This window comes from Phyllobates terribilis, unplaced genomic scaffold, assembly GCF_046119375.1.
Source record: "Phyllobates terribilis strain yellow unplaced genomic scaffold, ASM4611937v1 Scaffold_1__5_contigs__length_1240528914, whole genome shotgun sequence".
Classification (NCBI taxonomy): Eukaryota; Metazoa; Chordata; class Amphibia; order Anura; family Dendrobatidae; genus Phyllobates; species Phyllobates terribilis.
In genome coordinates, this window is record NW_027362761.1 from 598,021,897 (window position 1) to 598,045,753 (window position 23,857).

The 23,857-nt window shown below is 44.4% G+C and overlaps 1 protein-coding gene and 1 long non-coding RNA gene across 2 annotated transcripts in view; one reads left to right on the forward strand and one right to left on the reverse strand.

The window, feature by feature from the left end:
* Positions 1-535: 535 nt before the first annotated feature.
* Positions 536-5,437, reverse strand: LOC141272194 (uncharacterized). The gene is made up of 3 exons (XR_012321989.1): positions 4,605-5,437; positions 4,346-4,516; positions 536-2,167 (listed from the first exon to the last, which is right to left on the reverse strand). It is a non-coding gene; the product is annotated as an uncharacterized lncRNA (long non-coding RNA).
* A 1,513-nt stretch (positions 5,438-6,950) lies between these two features.
* The window catches only part of LOC141274224 (uncharacterized), a 154,612-nt gene continuing 137,705 nt past the window's right edge, over positions 6,951-23,857 (forward strand). Inside the window, exons 1-4 of the mRNA XM_073686288.1 lie at positions 6,951-7,052; positions 7,459-7,601; positions 7,921-8,100; positions 9,468-9,588. Coding sequence (XP_073542389.1) covers positions 7,530-7,601; positions 7,921-8,100; positions 9,468-9,588 — 373 coding nt within the window. The 5' untranslated portion in view covers positions 6,951-7,052; positions 7,459-7,529. The remainder of the gene's footprint in view (positions 7,053-7,458; positions 7,602-7,920; positions 8,101-9,467; positions 9,589-23,857) is intronic.

Consider the following 23,857-nt stretch of genomic DNA (forward strand, 5'->3'; position numbering starts at 1 on the left):
CTCCTACCTCCAATAATATATACCTGACAGGAGCCCATACATTCTCCTGCCTCCAATAATATATACCTGACAGGAGCCCATACATTCTCCTGCCTCCAATAATATATACCTGACAGGAGCCCATACATTCTCCTACCTCCAATAATATATACCTGACAGGAGCCCATACATTCTCCTGCCTCCAATAATATATACCTGACAGGAGCCCATACATTCTCCTGCCTCCAATAATATATACCTGACAGGAGCCCATAGATTCTACTGCCTCCAATAATATATACCTGACTGGAGCCCATACATTCTCCTGCCTCCAATAATATATGTATCACACAACACCCACTACATATATAGGTAGAGGGAAAATAGAGTATAGACAATTCATATTACTTTTAAAAAATTCTTTTATTTAATCCATTAAAAAAGATTGCATTTAAAATTAAGCAGGAGGAAAATGTTCAGTACCAGGATTTATTACATAGGTCTCAATCCTATAGAATTAGTTAACACCAAATGAATTTATATTATTGCTGAGCTTAAAGTGTATAATTAATCAATCACAGAATCCGAATTCCTTTCTCATAAAGTGCAACTATAAATAAAGTGTCCAGTGCCATCTGCTGAAAACGAGCCTTACAAAGTTGTAGGACAACAGAGAAAGTGTCTAATACTAGCAGCTGTAATAATTATAGAGCCATATATATAAAGTGTCCAGTGCCATCAGCTGAAAACGGACTTTATAAAGTTGTATTAATAACAAAGAAAGTGTCTAGTGCTAGCAGCTATAATGATTATAAAGTCATATATGGGCTAATAATATCCCACTGTAAACTTGTGACATAAACTGAGCAATTCACATATCTCATGTCACATATGTCGTTCTAACCAGAGCAGAAGGCACTTGTGAGACGAAAAATACAATCCAGATCCTTTCTCAATCTGGTGATAAACTTACAGGAGACAGTAATGTCCCCGTAGTCCTGGCGCTGCACCCCGACGGCCGTTTCGCCACGCTTCTTCCTGGGGGCGGTGACTACCATATGACAGCTGGGACCTTTAAATATTCATTGCTACCAATCATTTGGCGTTAGGGCACCCACGTGATGTTTCGATGTAGCGGGCGCATGCGTGCCGTATGGCTTCTCATATATAGAAGGCGGACTTCCGGTTTAGGCGCTTGGAACGCAAGCGTGGACTGCATGACGTTCCCAGATGCAACCCACCGGAAGTCCATGAGCGCCAACAGCTACGCATGCGCACCCATCGAGGATACCGAAGAAGAATATGGGAAAGTGAAAAAAGGTTAGAAAAATGTGAGAAAAATATAAAGAAATATAGGAAAATATATTGAAAGATGCTCCATAAGTGGATATATAAATAAAAGTAGAAAAATAAGCAAAATTAACAAAATAAGCAAAATTGACACAAAAATGAAAGAAAAGTGTCGAAAAGTAAGAAAAAAGAAAAAGGGGAGAAGAAAGAAGAAAGAAAGAAAGAAGGAAGAAGGTAAATATCACTGAGAATGGAGTGGGGATGATAATAAGGAGATGACATGAAAAAAGGATATGTATGTGTTAGATATACTTAGAAAAATCAATATATGCTAATTGATACTAAATGGGAAATGGCATTTATAATGGAGGATTTGTATACGTACGATAGAATTAAAGTAATCAATATATGCTAACCAATATCAATTAAGATGATCAATATATGTTATTCAAGCTATAAAGAACAACATTCTAAAGGACATGTTTTAAAGCTATAATTATCCCCTCACATTACTACTGAATGTTGGAATCCTACGTTCTTAGAGCCTTTAAAAACCATAGTTATTTTGCCAAAAGGTATAGGGGTTTAACCCCTAATAGACCTCAAACCCATTTCCCTGAGTCAAAATAGAAATATAGCACACATATAATAAACCTTGCATCCCTATACATAACAATATTCTACATGTAGTCTTAGATGACTCCACAACCAAAATGTAGTCATGAGCAAAAAAATCAAATCAAATTTCTTGACACTCTTGCTGAATACACACAGATGGAGCATATTGTTATCATAGACAGTGTCATCTTTTTGACGGGAATCCAGACATCATCTTGTTCCGTCCGTTCCGGGATAATGCTGGCCTCATACAAAGTCCCAAGTCCCAATCATTATCAATCTAAAACATAAAAGTAAAAACAATCAATACATAGTAAATATAATAAAATAAAACCAGAAACCATATGTTATTCAAAGAGGCTGATGTATGGGAAGTCTATAAGAAAGATGTAAAACCCAAACTCTCATTTAAGCCTTGGGGAGACATCGTGCCCAGTCTATATATCCACCTACTCTCAACTTGTGCCAAGATCCTATCCAAATCGCCCCCTCTCACGCCTAAAGAGACCTGGTCAATTGCTTTGATTATAAGCCCATCTGTTTTGCATCTGTGGTATTCCCTGAAGTGTCTCGGTAATGTTTTTAAGGTTTTAACATCAACCACTGACCCAGCCTTCTCTATGTCACGGACATGTTCTCTTACACGTACCTTTAGCTCTCTTGATGTTAGTCCTATATAAATTTTATGACGGGCATTCAGCATGATAAATCACTCCTTTTGACCCACAAGTTAGATGTTTCCTAATTTGAAAAGTCTTGGATGCATCGTGATTCGTGAAGATTTTACTTCTTCTCAAGTTCTGACAGGCTTTGCAGAAACTGCATGGGAAGAAGCCAGGAGACATGGTTGTATCAATTTTTTCAGAGGAAGTCTTGGGGTCATAGTGGCTATGAACCAAGACGTCTTTCAAATTTTTGGCTCTTCTTGCCACTATGGAAGGGATCTGTGGGAGAAGTTTTTTCAGAGTGGGATCTATTAGAAGTATCTTCCAATGTTTGTGGATAATATCCGACATCTCTCTCCATTGCTTGTTGTAGGTGGTAATCAATCTTAATGGCTGATCCGTTTTCTGATTCCTTTTAGAAGTGTTTCCGAATATTAATTGTTTCCTAGGGATCTGATATGCCTTTTGGAAACCTCTTCGTATGCAATTTCTGCTATAACCACGTTCCTCAAATCTCCATGCCAAATCCTGGGCCTGATCCAAGAAAGCTTCTTCATTTGAGCAGATCTTTTTGGTTCGTATAAATTGGCCAATCGGTATTCCTTTAATCGTAGAAGGGACATGGGATGACGAAGCATGCAGGAGTGTATTAGTAGCGGTGGATTTGCGAAATACTTCGGTGACGATCAGTCCATCCGGGAGGGCTGCGATACGAAGGTCCAAGAATTCAAGTTGTCTACCATAATTATAGGTTAGTTTGATATTAAGTTGGTTATTATTCAGATGACCCATTAGATTATTTAATCCATCGATCGGGCCCTCCCAGATGAACCAAACGTCATCAATGTAACGCATCCACCCATGTGCATTCTCAATGCCTGTCACGGGTTCTACCGAGAAAATTTGACGCTCCCAAGCCCCCAAAAATAAATTTGCATAAGAGGGGGCACATGCCGCCCCCATGGCAGTCCCTTGTAACTGTAGATAGGTTTTGTTCTTAAATGTAAAGATATTATGTTCTAGTACAAATGTAAGGAGTGTGATCAATAGATCAGCCAAAGCAGGGTCTAGTCCACTAGATCCCAAAAACCACTCTACAGCCTTAATACCATCTCTGTGTCTGATCGAGGAGTAGAGCGCTTCTACGTCTACCGTCACCATAGTCATATTCTCTTCTAACTGTAGTTCACTCAACCGCTGTAAAGCTGCAGTAGTGTCTTTGATGTATGAGGGTAGAGTACATACTATAGGTTTTAAATAATGATCGATGACAGCACACACCACCTCGCACAGGCCCCCATTGCCGGATACTATGGGTCTCCCCGGTGGATCAAATTGGTCTTTATGTAGCTTGGGCAACAAATAAAAAGTGGGCAATTTTGGATGCAATTTCATTATAGTGTCCAAAAATTTTTTTGGTATAATGCCCTGTTCAAAAGCTCTCCTCAGAATATTAATCAGTTGGTCGTGGAAATCTCCAATCGGATTCCACGATAATTTTTTATAACAATTGGGTGCATCCAAAATCCTATTGGCCTGATTTTCATATAAATTGTTCGGCCACAACACCAGATTGCCACCCTTGTCCGCCGGCTTAATCGTTATACTTTTCAAATCTTGCAATTCCTGAAGGGCTAGCCTTTCTTCTCTTGATAGGTTTGATATCCATTTGGGACTGGAGGGTAATTTCTCGATGTCCGCAACCACCATCTTCATGAAAACATCAATAGGGGCACATGAGCCTAAAGGGGGAAAAGATTTAGATTTTGTGATTAAATTCATTGGAAACTTACCATTCTCGTCATTTGACTGTTCTTCCGATAAGTCCTCCAAAGTCTGTAAAGCTTCCTGTTCTTGAGTAGTAGGGAATAATTCATCCTTATCCTTATCCGTTTTGTGATGAAATTTTTTCAAGAGTACCTTTCTGGCGAAGAGGTGTAAATCCTTCACCACCGTGAATTTATCTAGATGACAGGTCGGAGAAAATGTTAAGCCCTTTTCCAATACCCGACGTTGGGGGTCTGTAAGGACATGGTCAGAGAGGTTAACTACCTTCATATGGTCATGCCCTTTCTTGCTTCCCTTTCTCGAGAATATTTCAGGGTATTTCCTTGTCCCATTCATGCCGGCCCTAGTTCTTGGATATGGATCTCCTATACTCTCTGTCTCGCTACATGATGCACTATCTTCCGATCGGGACATTTGATTGTCACGTGGTGGATTGGTAGCAGGCCCAAGAGATGTTTTTTTTGGGTTTTGCCATCTAAAGACTCTGTTATTCTCGTAATCTCTTACGTCCCTTTGGTATTTCTTGTATTTAATGGCACTTATCTCACTCTCCCATTTGTCGAGGTCTTTTTCAAGATTCTTTAAATATTCCTCGAATTTATCTCTAGGTATATCCTTGAGCAAAGTTTTATTGAGTTCTTCAATTTCTTTGTCCAAAATCTTCAGAGATTGCGTATTCTTTTCAATTATAATATTAATAAACTCTAAGGAGCAGGTTTGTGCCGCCAATTTCCATCTTTTGACCAAATCTATATCCTCTAATTCAAAGGATGGGTAAACCTGCACTCGTAAGCCCCTGGGTATTATTTTTTGCTCCAAGTAGTTTTCCAGCGACGCCTTATTCCACCATAGCTTGGTTTTTTTCTGCAATTTATTCTTATAGACAACAATATTATCTTTACCCTCTTGTGAGACCTCTTGAGACACATATGTATTCCCCTGCTTAAATAAATCCGTAGCTTTGGACCGCCATGAGGTCTCTTTAGCTTTAAGATCCATGGACAAATTGTGGTACTCTGCTAGCAAACAGAAAAATTATTCAAATTTTCTCAAATTTCACCACAGGGGATATGTCACTCTAGACTTTACATGTATCACACAACACCCACTACATATATAGGTAGAGGGAAAATAGAGTATAGACAATTCATATTACTTTTAAAAAATTCTTTTATTTAATCCATTAAAAAAGATTGCATTTAAAATTAAGCAGGAGGAAAATGTTCAGTACCAGGATTTATTACATAGGTCTCAATCCTATAGAATTAGTTAACACCAAATGAATTTATATTATTGCTGAGCTTAAAGTGTATAATTAATCAATCACAGAATCCGAATTCCTTTCTCATAAAGTGCAACTATAAATAAAGTGTCCAGTGCCATCTGCTGAAAACGAGCCTTACAAAGTTGTAGGACAACAGAGAAAGTGTCTAATACTAGCAGCTGTAATAATTATAGAGCCATATATATAAAGTGTCCAGTGCCATCAGCTGAAAACGGACTTTATAAAGTTGTATTAATAACAAAGAAAGTGTCTAGTGCTAGCAGCTATAATGATTATAAAGTCATATATGGGCTAATAATATCCCACTCTAAACTTGTGACATAAACTGAGCAATTCACATATCTCATATCACATATGTCGTTCTAACCAGAGCAGAAGGCACTTGTGAGACGAAAAATACAATCCAGATCCTTTCTCAATCTGGTGATAAACTTACAGGAGAGAGTAATGTCCCTGTAGTCCTGGCGCTGCACCCCGACGGCCGTTTCGCCACGCTTCTTCCTGGGGGCGGTGACTACCATATGACAGCTGGGACCTTTAAATATTCATTGCTACCAATCATTTGGCGTTAGGGCACCCACGTGATGTTTCGATGTAGCGGGCGCATGCGTGCCGTATGGCTTCTCATATATACAAGTTTACAGTGGGATATTATTAGCCCATATATGACTTTATAATCATTATAGCTGCTAGCACTAGACACTTTATATATATGGCTCTATAATTATTACAGCTGCTAGTATTACACACTTTCTCTGTTGTCCTACAACTTTGTAAGGCTCGTTTTCAGCAGATGGCACTGGACACTTTATTTATAGTTGCACTTTATGAGAAAGGAATTCGGATTCTGTGATTGATTAATTATACACTTTAAGCTCAGCAATAATATAAATTCATTTGGTGTTAACTAATTCTATAGGATTGAGACCTATGTAATAAATCCTGGTACTGAACATTTTCCTCCTGCTTAATTTTAAATGCAATCTTTTTTAATGGATTAAATAAAAGAATTTTTTAAAAGTAATATGAATTGTCTATACTCTATTTTCCCTCTACCTATATATGTAGTGGGTGTTGTGTGATACATGTAAAGTCTAGAGTGACATATCCCCTGTGGTGAAATTTGAGAAAATCTCCAATAATATATACCTGACAGGAGCCCATAGATTCTAGGCTCAACCGAGAAACAACAGAGCATCACAACAACACAGGAAGAGGCTTCTGCACTGACAGCGGAGGACCTGTTGTGACGTCACAAACATGTGATCAGGGGGCGGAGCTCAGGAAAGGTAGAGACTATATCCATGTGGGCTAAAGGACCTGACATCATACCCATGTGACTTGATGATGTTAGTTGAAAGGGGCGGGGCATCGTTCTCCATTGCTCTCTGCTGCTGAGGCTGTGGTGATTACTCTAAGGAGCTGAGGTGATTTGGGGGCGCTGATAAGTGGATGTTCCTGTGTGGGGGCTACACAGGGAGCAGGGGGATTCTGAAGGTGTGGGACTGCGTGGGTGAGGAGGGGGTCCTGTTACTTGCGTGGAGTCTCCCCCGTGACCGTACCCCGCTGGCGCTGTAGTTACCACGGTTACCGTACCCCGCTGGCGCTGTAGTTACCACGGTTACCGTCCCCCGCTGGAGGTGTAGTTACCACGGTGACCGTCCTCCTCCTATGAGGCTGATAATGAGTGGTCAGATCGGCGGAGGAGGCCGCGGTGGAGTTTGTGTCTTTTCCTCCAGATTCTTCCTGATAAATGTCGGATATTTGGGGCAGAATTCAGTGATTGTTGTTCTATCGTCCCCTGTGATCTCCATCTTCTCCTTTATTATGAAGACACCGGCAGGACGAGATCCCTCCAGCTGATCCAGTGTTCATCCCTCCTTCTCCTGAGTGACCCCCCGAGGATGGACGAGGACGAGACCACCAGAAGATTATTACACTTCACCCTGGAGATCATCTCCCTGCTGAGCGGAGAGGTAACTCCTCTACATTTCTATCAGCTTTATTGTGTTATGTAACAAGTCCGACATCGGGAAGAGGAAATCCAGAGGAGGAAGAGAAGGATTCTTTACTGTAAGAGCAGTGATTGTGTGCAGCTCTCTGCCAGGAGGAGTTGTCATGGGGATTCCCTATAAGAGCTGTAGAGGGGCCTGGATGTCTGTCCTGAGTGTAATAATATTCCAGGTTATGGCCCCAGATTACTGGAGACGGTTATTGATCCCGGGATTTCTACTGATTGTCAGATCTGGAGTCGGGAAGGAATTCTTCTCCCTAAGTGTCTCTCTCCATACACAGGATTACACAATAGTGAGGAAGACACCGGGGGAGGGTGTGACTCCCATCATCCATCTCCAGGAGTCAGGAGGGCGGAGCCCGGACCCCATCACAGAGCCTCCCCCGCACCCCCCGATACATGAGAGGAGGAAGAAGATCCTAGAGCTCAGCATCAAGATGATTGAGCTGCTGAGCGGAGAGGTGACTGCTGGGACATTATACAAGACAGCACTGGAGGATTCTGGGTGATGACCGGAGAGGTGACTGCTGGGACATTATACAGGACAGCACTGGAGGATTCTGGGTGATTAGCGGAGAGGTGACTGCTGGGACATTATACAGGACAGCACTGGAGGATTCTGGGTGATGACCGGAGAGGTGACTGCTGGGACATTATACCGGACGGCACTGGAGGATTCTGGGTGATGACCGGAGAGATGACTGCTGGGACATTATACCGGACGGCACTGGAGGATTCTGGGTGATGACCGGAGAGAGGACTGCTGGGACATTATACAGGACAGCACTGGAGGATTCTGGGGGAGGAGCGGAGAGGTGACTGCTGGGACATTATACAGGACAGCACTGGAGGATTCTTGGTGATGACCGGAGAGGTGACTACTGGGACATTATACAGGACAGCACTGGAGGATTCTGGGTGATGACCGGAGAGGTGACTGCTGGGACATTATACAGGACAGCACTGGAGGATTCTGGGTGATGACCGGAGAGAGGACTGCTGGGACATTATACAGGACAGCACTGGAGGATTCTGGGGGAGGAGCGGAGAGGTGACTGCTGGGACATTATACAGGACGGCACTGGAGGATTCTGGGTGATGACCTGAGAGGTGACTGCTGGGACATTATACAGGACGGCACTGGAGGATTCCGGGTGATGACCCGAGAGGTGACTGCTGCGACATTATACAGGACGGCACTGGAGGATTCTGGGTGATGACCCGAGAGGTGACTGCTGGGGCATTATACAGGACAGCACTGGAGGATTCTGGTTGATGACCCGAGAGGTGACTGCTGGGACATTATACAGGACAGCACTGGAGGATTCTGGGTGATGACCCGAGAGGTGACTGCTGGGGCATTATACAGGACAGCACTGGAGGATTCTGGTTGATGACCCGAGAGGTGACTGCTGGGACATTATACAGGACGGCACTGGAGGATTCTGGGTGATGACCTGAGAGGTGACTGCTGGGACATTATACAGGACGGCACTGGAGGATTCTGGGTGATGACCCGAGAGGTGACTGCTGCGACATTATACAGGACGGCACTGGAGGATTCTGGGTGATGACCCGAGAGGTGACTGCTGGGACATTATACAGGACAGCACTGGAGGATTATGGGTGATGACCCGAGAGGTGACTGCTGGGACATTATACAGGACAGTACTGGAGGATTATGGATGATGAGCGGAGAGGTGACTGCTAGGACATTATACAGGACAGCACTGGAGGATTCTGGGTGATGACCAGAGAGGTGATTGCTGGGACATTATACAGGACAGCACTGGAGGATTCTGGGTGATGACGGTGTCGTTGTTGTCAGGTTCCTATAAGGTGTCAGGACGTCGCTGTCTATCTCTCCATGGAGGAGTGGGAGTATCTAGAAGGACACCAGGATTTTTACCAGGAGGTGATGATGGAGGAGCTCCGGCCTCTTACACCAGGTTCGCTGTAGATGACATGTAATGATGAATCTCGCATTTTTGGCTTTTCTCCTCTTTTTTTGCCTTGTACATGTGACTCTTGTGCTGCTGTTCTCGCTCCCTCCCTGTCTCATCTTCTCCTCTCCCCTCCTCCAACGCTCACACAGGAGAGTGATTGTCCGCAACATTTGATTTTACATTCTGTGGATAAATCAGCAGATTTCCGATTGTGTTTGGAGGACAATGAAGCCTCATAAGGCGACAGCAGAAGAAATATTAGGAAGATTCATCGCTTCATGACATAATGGCCGATCAGTAATGAGGGCTATGAAGGGTCGCTCCTCCTGAGCTTGTTGGGGTCTCAGGACTCCTGTACTGATGACTGATGGGGTCCTCTGTCCCCTGATCCGACGTCCCACACTGGGCGGTGCAGTTACTCTGGTGACATCCCCCCCCCGGTATCAGTATGGTACAATATAAGGGAGGGCCCTGCTCACAGTCTACATGGGAGGGGGAATAGAAGGAGTTTCGTATCGGACACGACCAGAATAAGATGTTACACGTCTCTGAGGTCTCAGATTTGTAGTGATTTACATTTATTGTGCATTGTTCCTTACAGGGATCCTGTCTGGTTGGATATCGCCAGTAACATGCACATATGGGGTTAATCTGCTGGTTAATAGCATTAGGGAGGTGCCCGGCTGCTGTACTGAGTGTGCGGCACCCGAAAGCTGCCGGCTTTCAGTCATGCAGGCGCCAACGCAGCTACAGTCACCGTATGCAGCACTGAGCGGCGACTGTAACTGCGTCCGGGACTGAGACTGACAGCCGGCTCATCAGTGCATCAGTACAGAGCGACCGTCACTCAGTGTCAGGGCGCAGTTACAGCTGTCGCCCACAGTGCTACCATTGGTGACTGTAGCTACACCTTGATTCCTTGGGATTACAGTCTGGCCTATGCATTTTTTGTGAGGGTGGTAGTAGTGGCGAGGGACTGTTGTGTTCCTACACCCTGGCTCCCTGACAAAGACAAATGTCCCAATTCTCCTGTGCTGTGCGTGTGATGCAGAACACTCAAGTTTTGGTCGCAGATCTCTGCTGTCTTCAGTTTTTCCACTTCAGGAACCGCCGCACACACAATAGGGGACTTGCACTCCGTTTTATAAAAAAGAACTTTACTTAACAGTCCAACTTCAACATGAGGGAACACGCAGTATTGGACACATCCTTTTCCAGGTTCACAGTTCATTGCACAGCGTATGTTAATATTCACCTTCTGTTTGTCCTGAGATGTCCCTTCCATAGTCGACCTCTTTGGCCTCTGAGACGCTCGCAGTGTTATGTTCTGCTACCAAAGCTAAGGAAAGAGAGGAGATCTGTCCCTACTATAGGACTCAGCTGAATCCCTACGATGTAACAGGGAACCTGATCCTGCGATCAGACCTGCTAAAGTCCTAATCTAGTCTGTACGGAGACCTATAGATGTGGGGAGGAAATCCCTACAAGTACTAAGGACTGGGAGGAATATGGGACACCTCCTAACAGAAATAGTAGCAGACAGACGAACAAACAAAATAGATAGAACATAGAGGTCCGTAGACCAAGCAAACTAACAGAGCTAGATACAGAGCACAGGCTAGCTAGAAAGTAGATATACAATGAAGTCCAGCAAAGCCAGAAGGGCGGAGCAGGATTAAATAGGCCAACAAGGTCATGTGACCAGCAAAGGAAAAAAAACCTAACAGCAAGGTTCTAACAGTACCCCCCCTTCTAAGAGGATCCTCCGGATCCCCTAGGACCAGGCTTATCAGGAAATCTCCTGTGAAACGCTCTGATAAGTCTGGACGCGGAAACATCATCTGACCTCACCCAAGAGTTATCCTCGGGTCCGAAACCTTTCCAGGCCACAAGATACTGCAAACTACCTCTATACCGTCTAGAGTCAAGGATGCGAGAAATTTCATATTCCCCGTCCTCCACCACCGGAGGAACAGAGGCAGAGGCGTCACCATCCGACACAACAGCTTTTTTTAACAGAGAGACATGAAAGACCGGATTAATTCTCCAGGAGGTAGGAACCTCCAACCTAACAGCAGATTGGTTGACAACCTGAAGCACCTTAAAGGGCCCTACAAACTTGGGACCCAATTTCTTAGAAGGAATCCTCAACCGCAGATTCCTAGAGGACAACCAAACCATGTCACCAACAGCGAACAAAACCTCCTGTCGTTTCCTATCAAAGTAGTCTTTAGATTTTCTGTTGGCCTCCTGAAGATTACCACGCACATCCGTCCAAACTCTTTCCAAATCACCGGAAAAATTCTCCTCCTCAGGCACGGCAGATCCCAACTTGGAGAACGACCCAAACGACGGATGTCTCCCAGAACAACAAAAAAAAGGCGAACAACCAGCAGAAGAAGATGTATGATTGTTCAGAGCAAATTCGGCAAGTGGCAGAAACTCAGACCACCCCTCTTGATTGTCTGCCACAAAACAACGCAAGAACTGCTCAACATCCTGGTTTTTCCTTTCTGTCTGGCCATTAGATTCAGAATGATATCCGGACGAAAACGACAAATGAATTCCCAACCTGTCACAAAAGGCACGCCAAAAACGAGCCACGAACTGAGGACCCCTATCAGAAACAATGTCAGTAGGAACGCCATGAAGTCTGACAATTTCCTTGACAAAGGCCTTAGCGAGAGTTTTAGCGCAGGGCAGTTTGACGAAGGGAACCAAGTGACACATCTTGCTAAAACGGTCCACGACCACCCAGATGACAGTAAAACCCTCAGAGGGGGGAAGGTCAGTTATAAAGTCCATAGCCAAATGTGTCCAAGGAGCACTGGGGACCTCCAAAGGACAAAGTAACCCCGCAGCAGGAGTATGTGAGGACTTAGATCTAGCACATATAGTACATTGGCGCACCCACTTAATGACTTCCTTCTGCCATCCAGGCCACCAAAAACTGCGACCCACCAGTCTCTTGGTCTCAGAGATTCCGGGATGACCTGCCAACCGAGATTCGTGACACTCAACAAACAAATCTCTCCTAAAGGTCCCAGGCACAAACAACCTCCCATGAGGAGTGTTAGATGGGGCATTCTCCTGAGCTTTAAGAATCTCATCTTCCAAAACGGAGTCTAAAGCAGCTATCACAACACCTTCTTGTAAAATGTTTTCCTCTTTCTCAGCACCGACTATGGGAGAAAAACTGCGAGACAAGGCATCCGCCTTAACATTCTTAGTACCAGGGATGTAAGTAACGGAGAAATTAAACCGCGAGAAAAACAGTGCCCACCTAGCCTGACGGGCATTCAGGCGCTTGGCAGCATCAAGATATATCAGATTTTTATGATCCGTAAGAACCTGAACGGGAAATTCCGCACCTTCCAAGAAGTGGCGCCAGTGTTCAAATGCGAGTTTAATAGCCAATAATTCCCGATTACCAATATCGTAATTCAATTCAGTCTCCGAAAATTTTTTTGAAAAAAAGGCACAGGGATGTAATCCATCCCCGTTATCCTGAGACAATACTGCGCCAACCCCCACAGAGGAAGCATCAACCTCAACCAAAAACGGCCTAGTAACATCAGGCTGCATAAGGATGGGAGCAGAGGTGAACCTCTCCTTGAGATACACAAAAGCTTCAATGGCCTCAGAAGACCACTGAACCGCATCAGCACCTTTCCTGGTGAGATCAGTCAGAGGTTTGACAATACTAGAAATTTTTTTTATGAATTTTCTATAGTAATTGGCGAAACCCAAAAACCTCTGTATCGATTTCAAACCAATAGGCCTAGGCCATTCCTGCACAGCCTGAACCTTAACCGGATCCATCTCAAAACCTTTGCTGGAGATAATGTAGCCCAAAAAACTAATTCTCTGTACAGCGAACTCACATTTCTCCAGCTTAGCAAAAAGCGAATTGTCCATTAATAACTGTAATACCTCACGCACGCTCCGCCAATGAGACTCCAGATCTGGCGAATAAATCAAAATGTCATCCAAATACACAACCACATTTTTACCGATCAAAGGTCTAAGGATGTCATTAATCAGATTCTGAAAAAATGCAGGAGCATTAGTAAGACCAAAAGGCATAACCAGATTCTCAAAATGACCCACAGGAGTGTTAAAAGCAGTCTTCCATTCATCACCCTCCTTCATGCGCAACAGATTGTATGCCCCCTTAAGGTCAATTTTAGAGAACCACTTGGCCCCCAATAACTGGTTAAACAGATCAGGAATCAATGGCAGTGGGTAAGGATTGCGTACAGTAATTTTGTTAATCTCACGAAAATCCAGACAAGGACGTAAACCGCCGTCCTTTTTTTTTACAAAAAAAAATCCAACCGCCACAGGAGACTTAGAGGGCCTAATGTGACCGGCGGCCAAACTTGTCTGTATGTATTCATCCAAAGCCTTCCTCTCAGGAATAGTAAGGTTAAATAAACGACTTTTAGGAAGAGTCGCTCCAGGGACAAATTCAATAGAACAATCATAGTCTCTATGGGGAGGCAAAACCTGCGATTCCTTCTCAGAAAAAACTCTCCAAAAATCCTGAATAGGAACAGGCAATTCTCCCCTATCCAAAGCTGCAATACGCCCGTTACAACACTTGTCATAACATTTATGGCTCCAGGATTTAATTTCACTGGTAGACCAATCCAGTACAGGATTGTGAAATTTTAACCAGGGCAAACCCAATATTACTGGAGAAGGCAAGTTATTCAACACTACCAAATCCAATTTCTCATGGTGAACACCATTAATAGTGAGAGGAAATTCACTGACCTTGAGAGTAATATTCTTCAAAGGGGAGCCATCCACAGAAACCACAGCAATGGGGGATGATAAAGGTTCAGGTTTTAAATTGAGTTTTTCCACGAATCCCCCATCAATTACATTCAGTGTAGACCCGCAATCAACAAACACCCGAAATTCCATTAATTTTTCCTGAGCAATCGTGGAAGCAGCTAAAAATATACCCTTGGAATTTAAACAGGCAATACGGGCGTGACTGACCATTTTTTTTTTTCTTTCTTCATACGAAGCTCACAGCCTTTAATCAAATGACCAGATTTTCCGCAATAGAAACACAAGCCTTCCGAAAAACGACGGTCTTTTTCTTGAGAGCGAGGTGCCACCGATCCAATCTCCATCGGTTCACCACTGTTAGTACACACATTATCATAACCAGAAACTGACATAGCAGAGGATTTGCTCTCATTAACCCTAGCACGCAGTCTTCTATCCACCCGTATAGCTAATTGCATAGCCTGTTGCAAATCCTCAGGTGTAGGATAAGCAATTAGCAGGTCTTTAACCCTTTCACTGAGCCCAGCAAGAAATAGACTTTTCAGAGCAGAATCGTTCCACCCTGTTTGAGTGGACCAACGACGAAAATGAGTACAATATTTTTCCACATTACCTGATCCTTGTTTTAAACGTCTCAACTCAGTCTCAGCTGATGCCACACGGTCAGGATCATCATATAATAATCCTAAAGCAGAAAAAAAACTATCCACTGATCTGAAGCATGTATCACTAGGTTGCAAAGAAAAGGCCCACTCCTGAGGCTCTTTGCGCAAAAGTGACATTATGAACCCTACGCGCTGGGATTCATCCCCAGAGGACTTGGGTCTCAAACGAAAATACAATAAGCAAGCATTTTTAAATGAAAAAAATTCTCGATGTTCACCAAAAAATAAATCCGGCAAACATACCTTAGGCTCCAAGAAATATGCTCCAGGACAGTTACTCACGTGCTGACGGAGCTCGGCCACTTCCAGAGAGAGTCCCTGCAGGTGTTTAGCCAAATCCTGAACCGACACCATGATGGAACAAAAAAAAAAAAAAAAAATCTTTCCTTAGAGAATTTGCAGGCTGGACTTACTGTTATGTTCTGCTACCAAAGCTAAGGAAAGAGAGGAGATCTGTCCCTACTATAGGACTCAGCTGAATCCCTACGATGTAACAGGGAACCTGATCCTGCGATCAGACCTGCTAAAGTCCTAATCTAGTCTGTACGGAGACCTATAGATGTGGGGAGGAAATCCCTACAAGTACTAAGGACTGGGAGGAATATGGGACACCTCCTAACAGAAATAGTAGCAGACAGACGAACAAACAAAATAGATAGAACATAGAGGTCCGTAGACCAAGCAAACTAACAGAGCTAGATACAGAGCACAGGCTAGCTAGAAAGTAGATATACAATGAAGTCCAGCAAAGCCAGAAGGGCGGAGCAGGATTAAATAGGCCAACAAGGTCATGTGACCAGCAAAGGAAAAAAAACCTAACAGCAAGGTTCTAACACGCAGTTTTAAGAGTCCCGTTCCATTTATTCGTACTCCCATGACAGCACCACGAGAGAGAGGATGCGCCCATCAAGGACAGGAAACCTACAAGTTAAAAAGGGCGGCACCTCTCTCCCGCTTCAGTTTAGGTTTCCTGTCCTTGATGGGAGACCTATCAGGTACCTGCAGGATGAAGATCAGTCTCTTGCCCAGATGGATAGACAGGGTGCCCGGAGCGGTGAAGTTCCTGCCCTAGTCTGTCCTGTTCTTTCTGGAGACGCCACGGCAGGGCTCATTGGGGCATCTCCGTGTGCGTTGCGGTCAGCGTGACATCCCTTCGGTGGAGCCAGATGGTCCACGATGTGTGGGACCGCATGCAGGCAGCCCCCCCCCGCTACACTATTCAAGAGATCTGCACGTTCCCCGCCGGCGCGGCCCTGTGACGGCGGCTCTGTGACGTATTTCTGGTGCGTCGACCTCCACCGGAAGTGGGCGCAGCTCGCACTCGGCCAGGAAGTACGGGCCGCATGCGAGCAGAGTGGGGACGCCGGAACATTGCTCACCGGAACAGGATGGGCGTCCCACCGGTACTGCTGGGAGTAGTGTGCTGCCCCCCTCTTTCCACACAGGTACCTGTATGGCCAGTATAGAAAAAGACCTGGTTACATACGGAGGTGCTTCCCAGCCCCTTGTTTTTTCGTTGGCAATGGGAGATACACAGGAGCTATCACCTCAACAAGAACAACTGCTGCAGGAGCAGCCCTCTGGGGAGCCCTCACAACAGGCGGTGCAACGTCGTTCCCGATCCGGGTCCAGTCGTTCAACTAGGAAATTCACCGCAAAAAGCAGGAAGGAAGGTCCTGTCGTTCGGCGGGATCCTCCGCCGGTTAAGAAGGATTCCTCTGCTTCTACAGTACCGCATAAGCAATCTTCGTGAAAGTTCTACTAATTTTTTCTTCTACTTCTCTGTCTATAAAATGTTTTCAGAGCCAGAAATGTCCATTTAAATCAAAGCATAAGGAATTCTGAGGCCAGACATTCTCCTCAGGACCCTCGACCAGGTTCAAACTCCGATATCTCAGATATTTCTTCCTCTTCCCTCTCTTCCTCTGATAGCGAATCTGAGAGACAATGTTTTCCTCTAAATGAGGTGGATGCCTTGGTGAAAGCTGTCCTTTCTACCATGGGCATTGTGGACACTAGACCAGAGAAGTCTTTAGAGCATGTAATGTTTGGAGGATTAGGTCAAAAAAAGAAAAGATGCTTCCCCATGAATACAAAAATTAAGGATCTCATTGATAGAGTGGCAAAAGCCAGACAGGAAGGGTAGCATCCCTCCCTCTTTCAAAAGGAGGTATCCGTTTGATGATACCGCATGCTCCTCCTGGTCAAAGGCACAAAGGCTTGATGTTGGCATTGCTAAGGCATCAAAAAAGGCTTCCCTCCCCTTCGACGACATGGGAGCTTTAAGAGACCACCTGGACAGACGAGCAGATACCTTTTTGAAAGGTACTTGGGAGACAGCTACAGGAGCTCTGAAACCAGCTGTGGCTGCCACCTGCACTTCCAGAGCCCTGATGGTCTGGCTGGAACAGCTAGACAACCAACTAAAGGAGGGTGTCTCCAGGAAGGAGATTATTTCTTCTCTCCCCCTAGTCCAGGGTGCAGCTGCCTTTCTTGCTGACGCATCTGCGGACTCAGTTAGACTAGCAGCGAAATCGTCAGCTCTTTCAAATGCTGCTCGGCGAGCCCTTTGGCTTAAGTGCTGGAATGGAGATGTACAAACAAAATCTAGACTTTGTACAATTCCTTGTGAGGGTGAATATCTTTTCGGCCAAACCATGGATGATCTGTTGGAGAAAGCCGGAGATCCTAAGAGGGGCTTTCCATCTGTACCTCTTCCCTCTTTTAAGAAATCTTTTCGGAAAAAAAAGTTTGTCCGAAGAAGATTCTTTAGAGAACAGGAGAAATTTGAGGAAAGAAGTTGCAAAGGTAGAGGCCTACTCTTTGGTTCTTCCTCCAGAGATGAGCAGAAACCAGGGGAATCACAATCTGCCCAGGTGGGAGGGAGATTGTCGTTGTTTTTTCCGGCTTGGGAACGTATTTCACATAGCAATTGGATTTTGAGCCTGATTAGATTTGGTCTTAAATTCCAATTTCAAGCCATTCCTTACAGAAGATTCATAATTATTCCCTCTAGTTTCTCCCTAGAGCGGCAGACTGCCCTCATATCGGAAATTCAAGACCTAACCAAGAAAAACGTCCTGATTGAGGTTCCGAAAACAGAAGAGGGACACGGATTTTACTCCACGCTCTTCCTGGTCCCCAAACCAGATGGGTGTTTCAGGATAATTATAAATTTAAAATGCTTAAATAGGTTTCTTAAAATAGACACCTTTAAGATGGAATCATTAGAAACAATAATAAAATAACTTTTTCCCCACTGCTATATATGGTAGTCCTAGACCTTAAAGACGCTTATTACTATGTTCCCATTCATAAGAATTATCAAAAGTATTTAAGATTGGCCATCAAACTAAAAGGGGTAGTAAAACACTTCCAGTATACTGCTCTTCCCTTTGGGTTGGCAATAGCCCCGAGAGTTTTTACCAAACTGGTGGCAGAAGTTATGGCCCATATAAGAGAAAAGGATATCTTAATAATCCCTTACCTCGATGATTTCCTGATAGTGGGGAATTCCTTTGTACAATGCGAGGCCCACCTTCAGGTAACAATTTCTGTCCTACAAGGCCTAGGTTGGTTTCTAAATCTGGAAAAATCTAGGTTGACCCCTCAAAAAGCCCAACAGTTCCTTGGGGTCATTTTAGATTCAGAAAGACAGTTATGCCATTTATCAGATGAGAAGATTGCAAAAATCCAGAGACTAGTGAGACATTGTATGGATAGACCCTCTATGACACTCCTTAAAGCCATGTCATCATTAGGAACCCTGACCTCAAGTTTTACTGCGGTGCGTTGGTCCCAATGGGATGTATTATATAATGACTTAATTCTAGATGGATATCTAGAACAGGAGTTTACTTTGGCCCCTCGCTCCTTACAATCCCTTCGTTGGTGGTTGGTATACACTAATCTTTCTAGGGGAGTCTCTTGGGAAAGTAAACCTACTGCAGTTTTGACTACAGATGCAAGTGCTACAGGTTGGGGAGCTCATTTTGGAAATAACTTAATTCAGGGAACCTGGTCAGAAAATGAGGTACAGTTTTCCTCGAATGTTAAGGAGCTTTTGGCGGTTGATTTATGCGCTCAATGGGTTCCTTGTATATTTACAGGGCCAGGATGTCCGTATAGTCTCGGACAATCAAGTCTCAGTAGCATATATAAATCATCAAGAGGGAACCCGTTCAAAAGACTTAATGAGAGTAGCAGACAGACTTCTTCAGAAGGCAGAAGATCATTTTCTCTCCCTTTCTGTGATCATCTAAAAAGAAAAGAAAACATCAAAGTAGATTTTCTCAGCCGCAATTCCCTAAAAGAAGGAAAATGGTCCTTGAACCCTCAAATATTCTCCAAGATTGTGGCAATGTGGGGTCTTCCAGCAGTGGACTTGTTCGCAACGAAATCCAATAGGAAGGTGGCAACGTTTTGTTCTCTAAACCCCAGAGAAAAGTCCCTAGCAGTGGACGCCTTCATGATTCCCTGGGAGTTTCCTTTGGCGTATGCATTCCCTCCTATGGTCCTGCTTCCGTCAGTCCTAAGGAAGATCAGGGCAGACAGAGCCAGAATGATCCTCATATGCCCCTTTTGGCCCAAGAGGCCATGGTTTTCTTGTCTCCGCAGAATGTCAGTATCAGACCCCTGGGTCCTTCCGGAAATTCCGGACCTTCTTACTCAGGGTCCGGTTTCCCATCCTCCAGCCTCAAATCTCCATTTAACGGCATGGAATTTGAAAGGGCACTGTTAACCAGCAAAGGGTTTTCCACAAATTTAGTAAACACTCTCCTATCTAGCAGAAAGCCCTTTATCACCCACATCTATGCTAGAACTTGGAGAAAGTTCCTGTCCTTTGCAGAATTCAAACTAGAGGATGGGATCCCTATTGGAAAGATACTAGAGTTTCTATAGCGAGGTTTAGAACAGGGCCTAACCACTAGTACTTTGAAGGTACAAGTTTCGGCTTTAGGAGCCTTATTTGCTTTTGATATAGCAGCTAATTATTGGGTAGCACGGTTTATAAAAGCCTCTTTCAGATGTAGACGTATTTTTAAATCCAGACCCTCTCCCTGGGATTTAAACCTGGTCTTAAATGCCTTGACTAACCCCCCCTTCGAACCTCTAGATTCAGCCACCCATAAGATTATTCTTCTTAAAACAGCCCTGTTAGTGGCCCTAACTTCGGCCAGAAGAGTAAGTGACATACAGGCCTTTTCTATATCCCCACCATTAACTCAAATTATGGATGATAGAATTGTACTAAAGCCTGACCCAGCTTTTCTTCCAAAATTAGTCTCACGTTTTCATTGAACTCAAGAGGTAAATCTTCCAACTTTTTGTTTTCCCCCTAAAAATCAGAAAGAGGAGAAACTACATACATTAGATGTTAGAAGGTGCGTGCTTAAATATCTGGAGGTTTCACAGAGTTTTAGGAAAGATAGTTCCCTATTTATATGCCATCAGGGGGCTAGGAAGGGTTGTAAAGCTTCAAAATCTAAAATTGCGAGGTGGATTAGAGAGGCCATCACCCTCGCCTACTCCTTGGGGGATAAGGAAGTACCGGAAGGGTTGAGGGCACATTCCACCAGAGCAGTAGCAACTTCCTGGGCCGAGAAGACGGGGCTTTCCATCGAAGACGTATGCAAGGCTGCCACCTGGTCTTCTATAAGGTATAGCAATAGGGGTTCAAGAAAACCACACAGGGAAAATAAGTATTTAAAGCGAGTGTAGTGCTACAAAGGATTAAAACTTAGCATTTATTACAACTGAATAAAAAGGTAATACACAAGTCCAAAGGACCTAAAAACAAGTATAAGCCTGTCTGTGATAGTGAGTGACCCTAACAATCAATAACTCATTATGTCCAGGAATAAAACCGTATGTGGTCTACCTGTAACATCACACAGAGAATGGCGGGAAAATAGTAGCGGAGCTCTCAAGACAGTGTCTCAAACGTATCATGTCTCAGGCCACAAGAACCTTAATACATTTACACACTCGATGGTGAGCCTTTAAACACTTATAAATATGTTAATGGAACGACCTCACCGGATAGAATATTGGTTCTTGCTCTCTGGCCTTAGAACAGCTCCATGTGATGGGGCATCCAAAACCTTATTCAGCCTCCAGCAACTCACAGCACACCGCTCCCAACGCGTTTCATTGCCTCAGCTAATCATCAGGGGAGAAGAGGGTGTCATGCGGTATAGAAGCTGGCATCAAACGCTCAGCTTATCCATTAGACGGTGCCGATAACAGGCAGATAGGTCCTCCTTTTAAATATGCCCGCGCTGACAAGCGGGCGCGTCACTTCCGGTTCCGGCCAGACGGCATCCGGTATGTGGAACGCAGGAGCCGGCCGTGACACGCAAACGTCACTTCCGGCCCGCGCGTCCCACAGGAAGCCAGTGCGCAGACCAGGAGAAGACGAATAGGGGGAATGAACACAGTGTGCCCACACATAGCACACCGCGGTGGGTGGTAAAACGAACTCCCACCCACCCAGGATCCCCCCACACACCAGGAGGAGTGTCAGATAAAAAGGAGACAACAATATAATATATGACACTCCTCCGGTCACATACCATATGCCGCGCAGTCTATAATTACCACGCTAGACATACCCCAATGGTAAAAAGACTGGAGATACTTCACGGGTCAAGTCAGATCAGTGGTAATGAGACAGAGGACAAACTTGCGCACATAAAGCCCAAAAAGGAGGGAGAGGTAATTTGTACAAATAGGGAGAAAACTGGGGAGGACCGCACCTCCAGAACAAGGGAGAGGGGAAGGGGAGATGAGAGACAAGAAGGAGAGTGGATAATGGGGCATAATACCGGGATAGATATTGAGCAAAAAAACACAACATCGACCCAGTGAATACACCAAGGGGAGTAGAGACAGCAAAGGGGACTACATAGCCCTATTGATGAACTAATAAGGACTGTCCCTACCTGTCAGTGGAGGTTGGTGTTAGAACTTTGCTCTTAGGTTTTTTCCTTTGCTGGTCACATGACCTTGTTGGCCTATTTAATCCTGCTCCGCCCTTCTGGCTTTGCTGGACTTCATTGTATAACTACTTTCTAGCTAGCCTGTGCTCTGTATCTAACTCTGTTAGTTTGCTTGGTCTACGGACCTCAGTGTTCTATATATTTTGTTTGTTTGTCTGTCTGCTACTATTTCTGTTAGGAGGTGTCCCATTTTCCTCCCAGTCCTTAGTACTTGTAGGGATTCCTTCCCCACATCTATAGGTCTCCGTACAGACTAGCTTAGGACTTTAGCAGGTCTGATCGCAGGATCAGGTCCCCTGTTACATCGTAGGGATAAAGCTGAGTTCTATCGTAGGGACAGATCTCCTCTCTTTCCTTAGCTCTGGTAGCAGAACATAACAGTAAGACCAGCCCGCAAATTCTCTAAGGAAAGATTTTTCTGTTCCATCATGGTGTCGGTTCAGGATTTGGCTCATCGCCTGCAGGGACTCTCTCTGGAGGTGGCCGAGCTCAGTCAGCACGTGAGTAACTGTCCTGGAGCACATTTCTTGGAGCCTAAGGTATGTTTGCCAGATTTATTTTTTGGTGAACACCGAGAATTTTTTTCATTTAAAAATGCTTGCTTATTGTATTTTCGTTTGAGACCCAAGTCCTCTGGGGATGAATCCCAGCGCATAGGGTTCATAATGTCACTTTTGCGCAAAGAGCCTCAGGAGTGGGCCTTTTCTTTGCAACCTAGTGATACATGCTTCAGATCAGTGGATAGTTTTTTTTCTGCTTTGGGGCTATTATATGATGATCCTGACCGTGTCGCATCAGCTGAGACTGAGTTGAGACGTTTGAAACAGGGATCAGGTAATGTGGAAAAATATTGTACTCATTTCCGTCGTTGGTCTACTCAAACAGGGTGGAACGATTCTGCTCTGAAAAGTCTATTTCTTGCTGGGCTCAATGAAAGGGTTAAAGACCTGCTAATTGCTTATCCTACACCTGAAGATTTGCAACAGGCTATGCAATTAGCTATACGGGTGGATAGGAGACTGCGTGCAAGGGTTAATGAGAGCAAATCCTCTGCTATGTCAGTTTCTGGTTATGAGAATGTGTGTACTAACAGTGGTGAACCGATGGAGATTGGATCGGTGGCACCTCGCTCTCAAGAAAAAGACCGTCGATTTTCTGAAGGCTTGTGTTTCTATTGCGGAAAATCTGGTCATTTGATTAAAGGCTGTGAGCTTCGTATGAAGAAAGAAAAAAAAAATGGTCAGTCATGCCCGTATTGCCTGTTTAAATTCCAAGGGTGTATTTTTAGCTGCTTCCACGATTGCTCAGGAAAAATTAATGGAATTTCGGGTGTTTGTTGATTGTGGGTCTACTCTGAATGTAATTGATGGGGGATTCTTGGAAAGACTCAATTTAAAACCCGAACCTTTATCATCCCCCATTGCTGTGGTTTCTGTGGATGGTTCCCCTTTGAAGAATATTACTCTCAAGGTCTGTGAATTTCCCCTCACTATTAATGGTGTTCACCATGAGAAATTGGATTTGGTAGTTTTGAATAACTTGCCTTCTCCAGTAATATTGGGATTGCCCTGGTTAAAATTTCACAATCCTGTACTGGATTGGTCTACCAGTGAAATTAAATCCTGGAGCCATAAATGTTATGACAAGTGTTGTAACGGACGTATTGCAGCTTTGGATAGGGGAGAATTGCCTGTTCCTATTCAGGATTTTTGGAGAGTTTTTTCTGAGAAGGAATCGCAGGTTTTGCCTCCCCATAGAGACTATGATTGTTCTATTGAATTTGTCCCTGGAGCGACTCTTCCT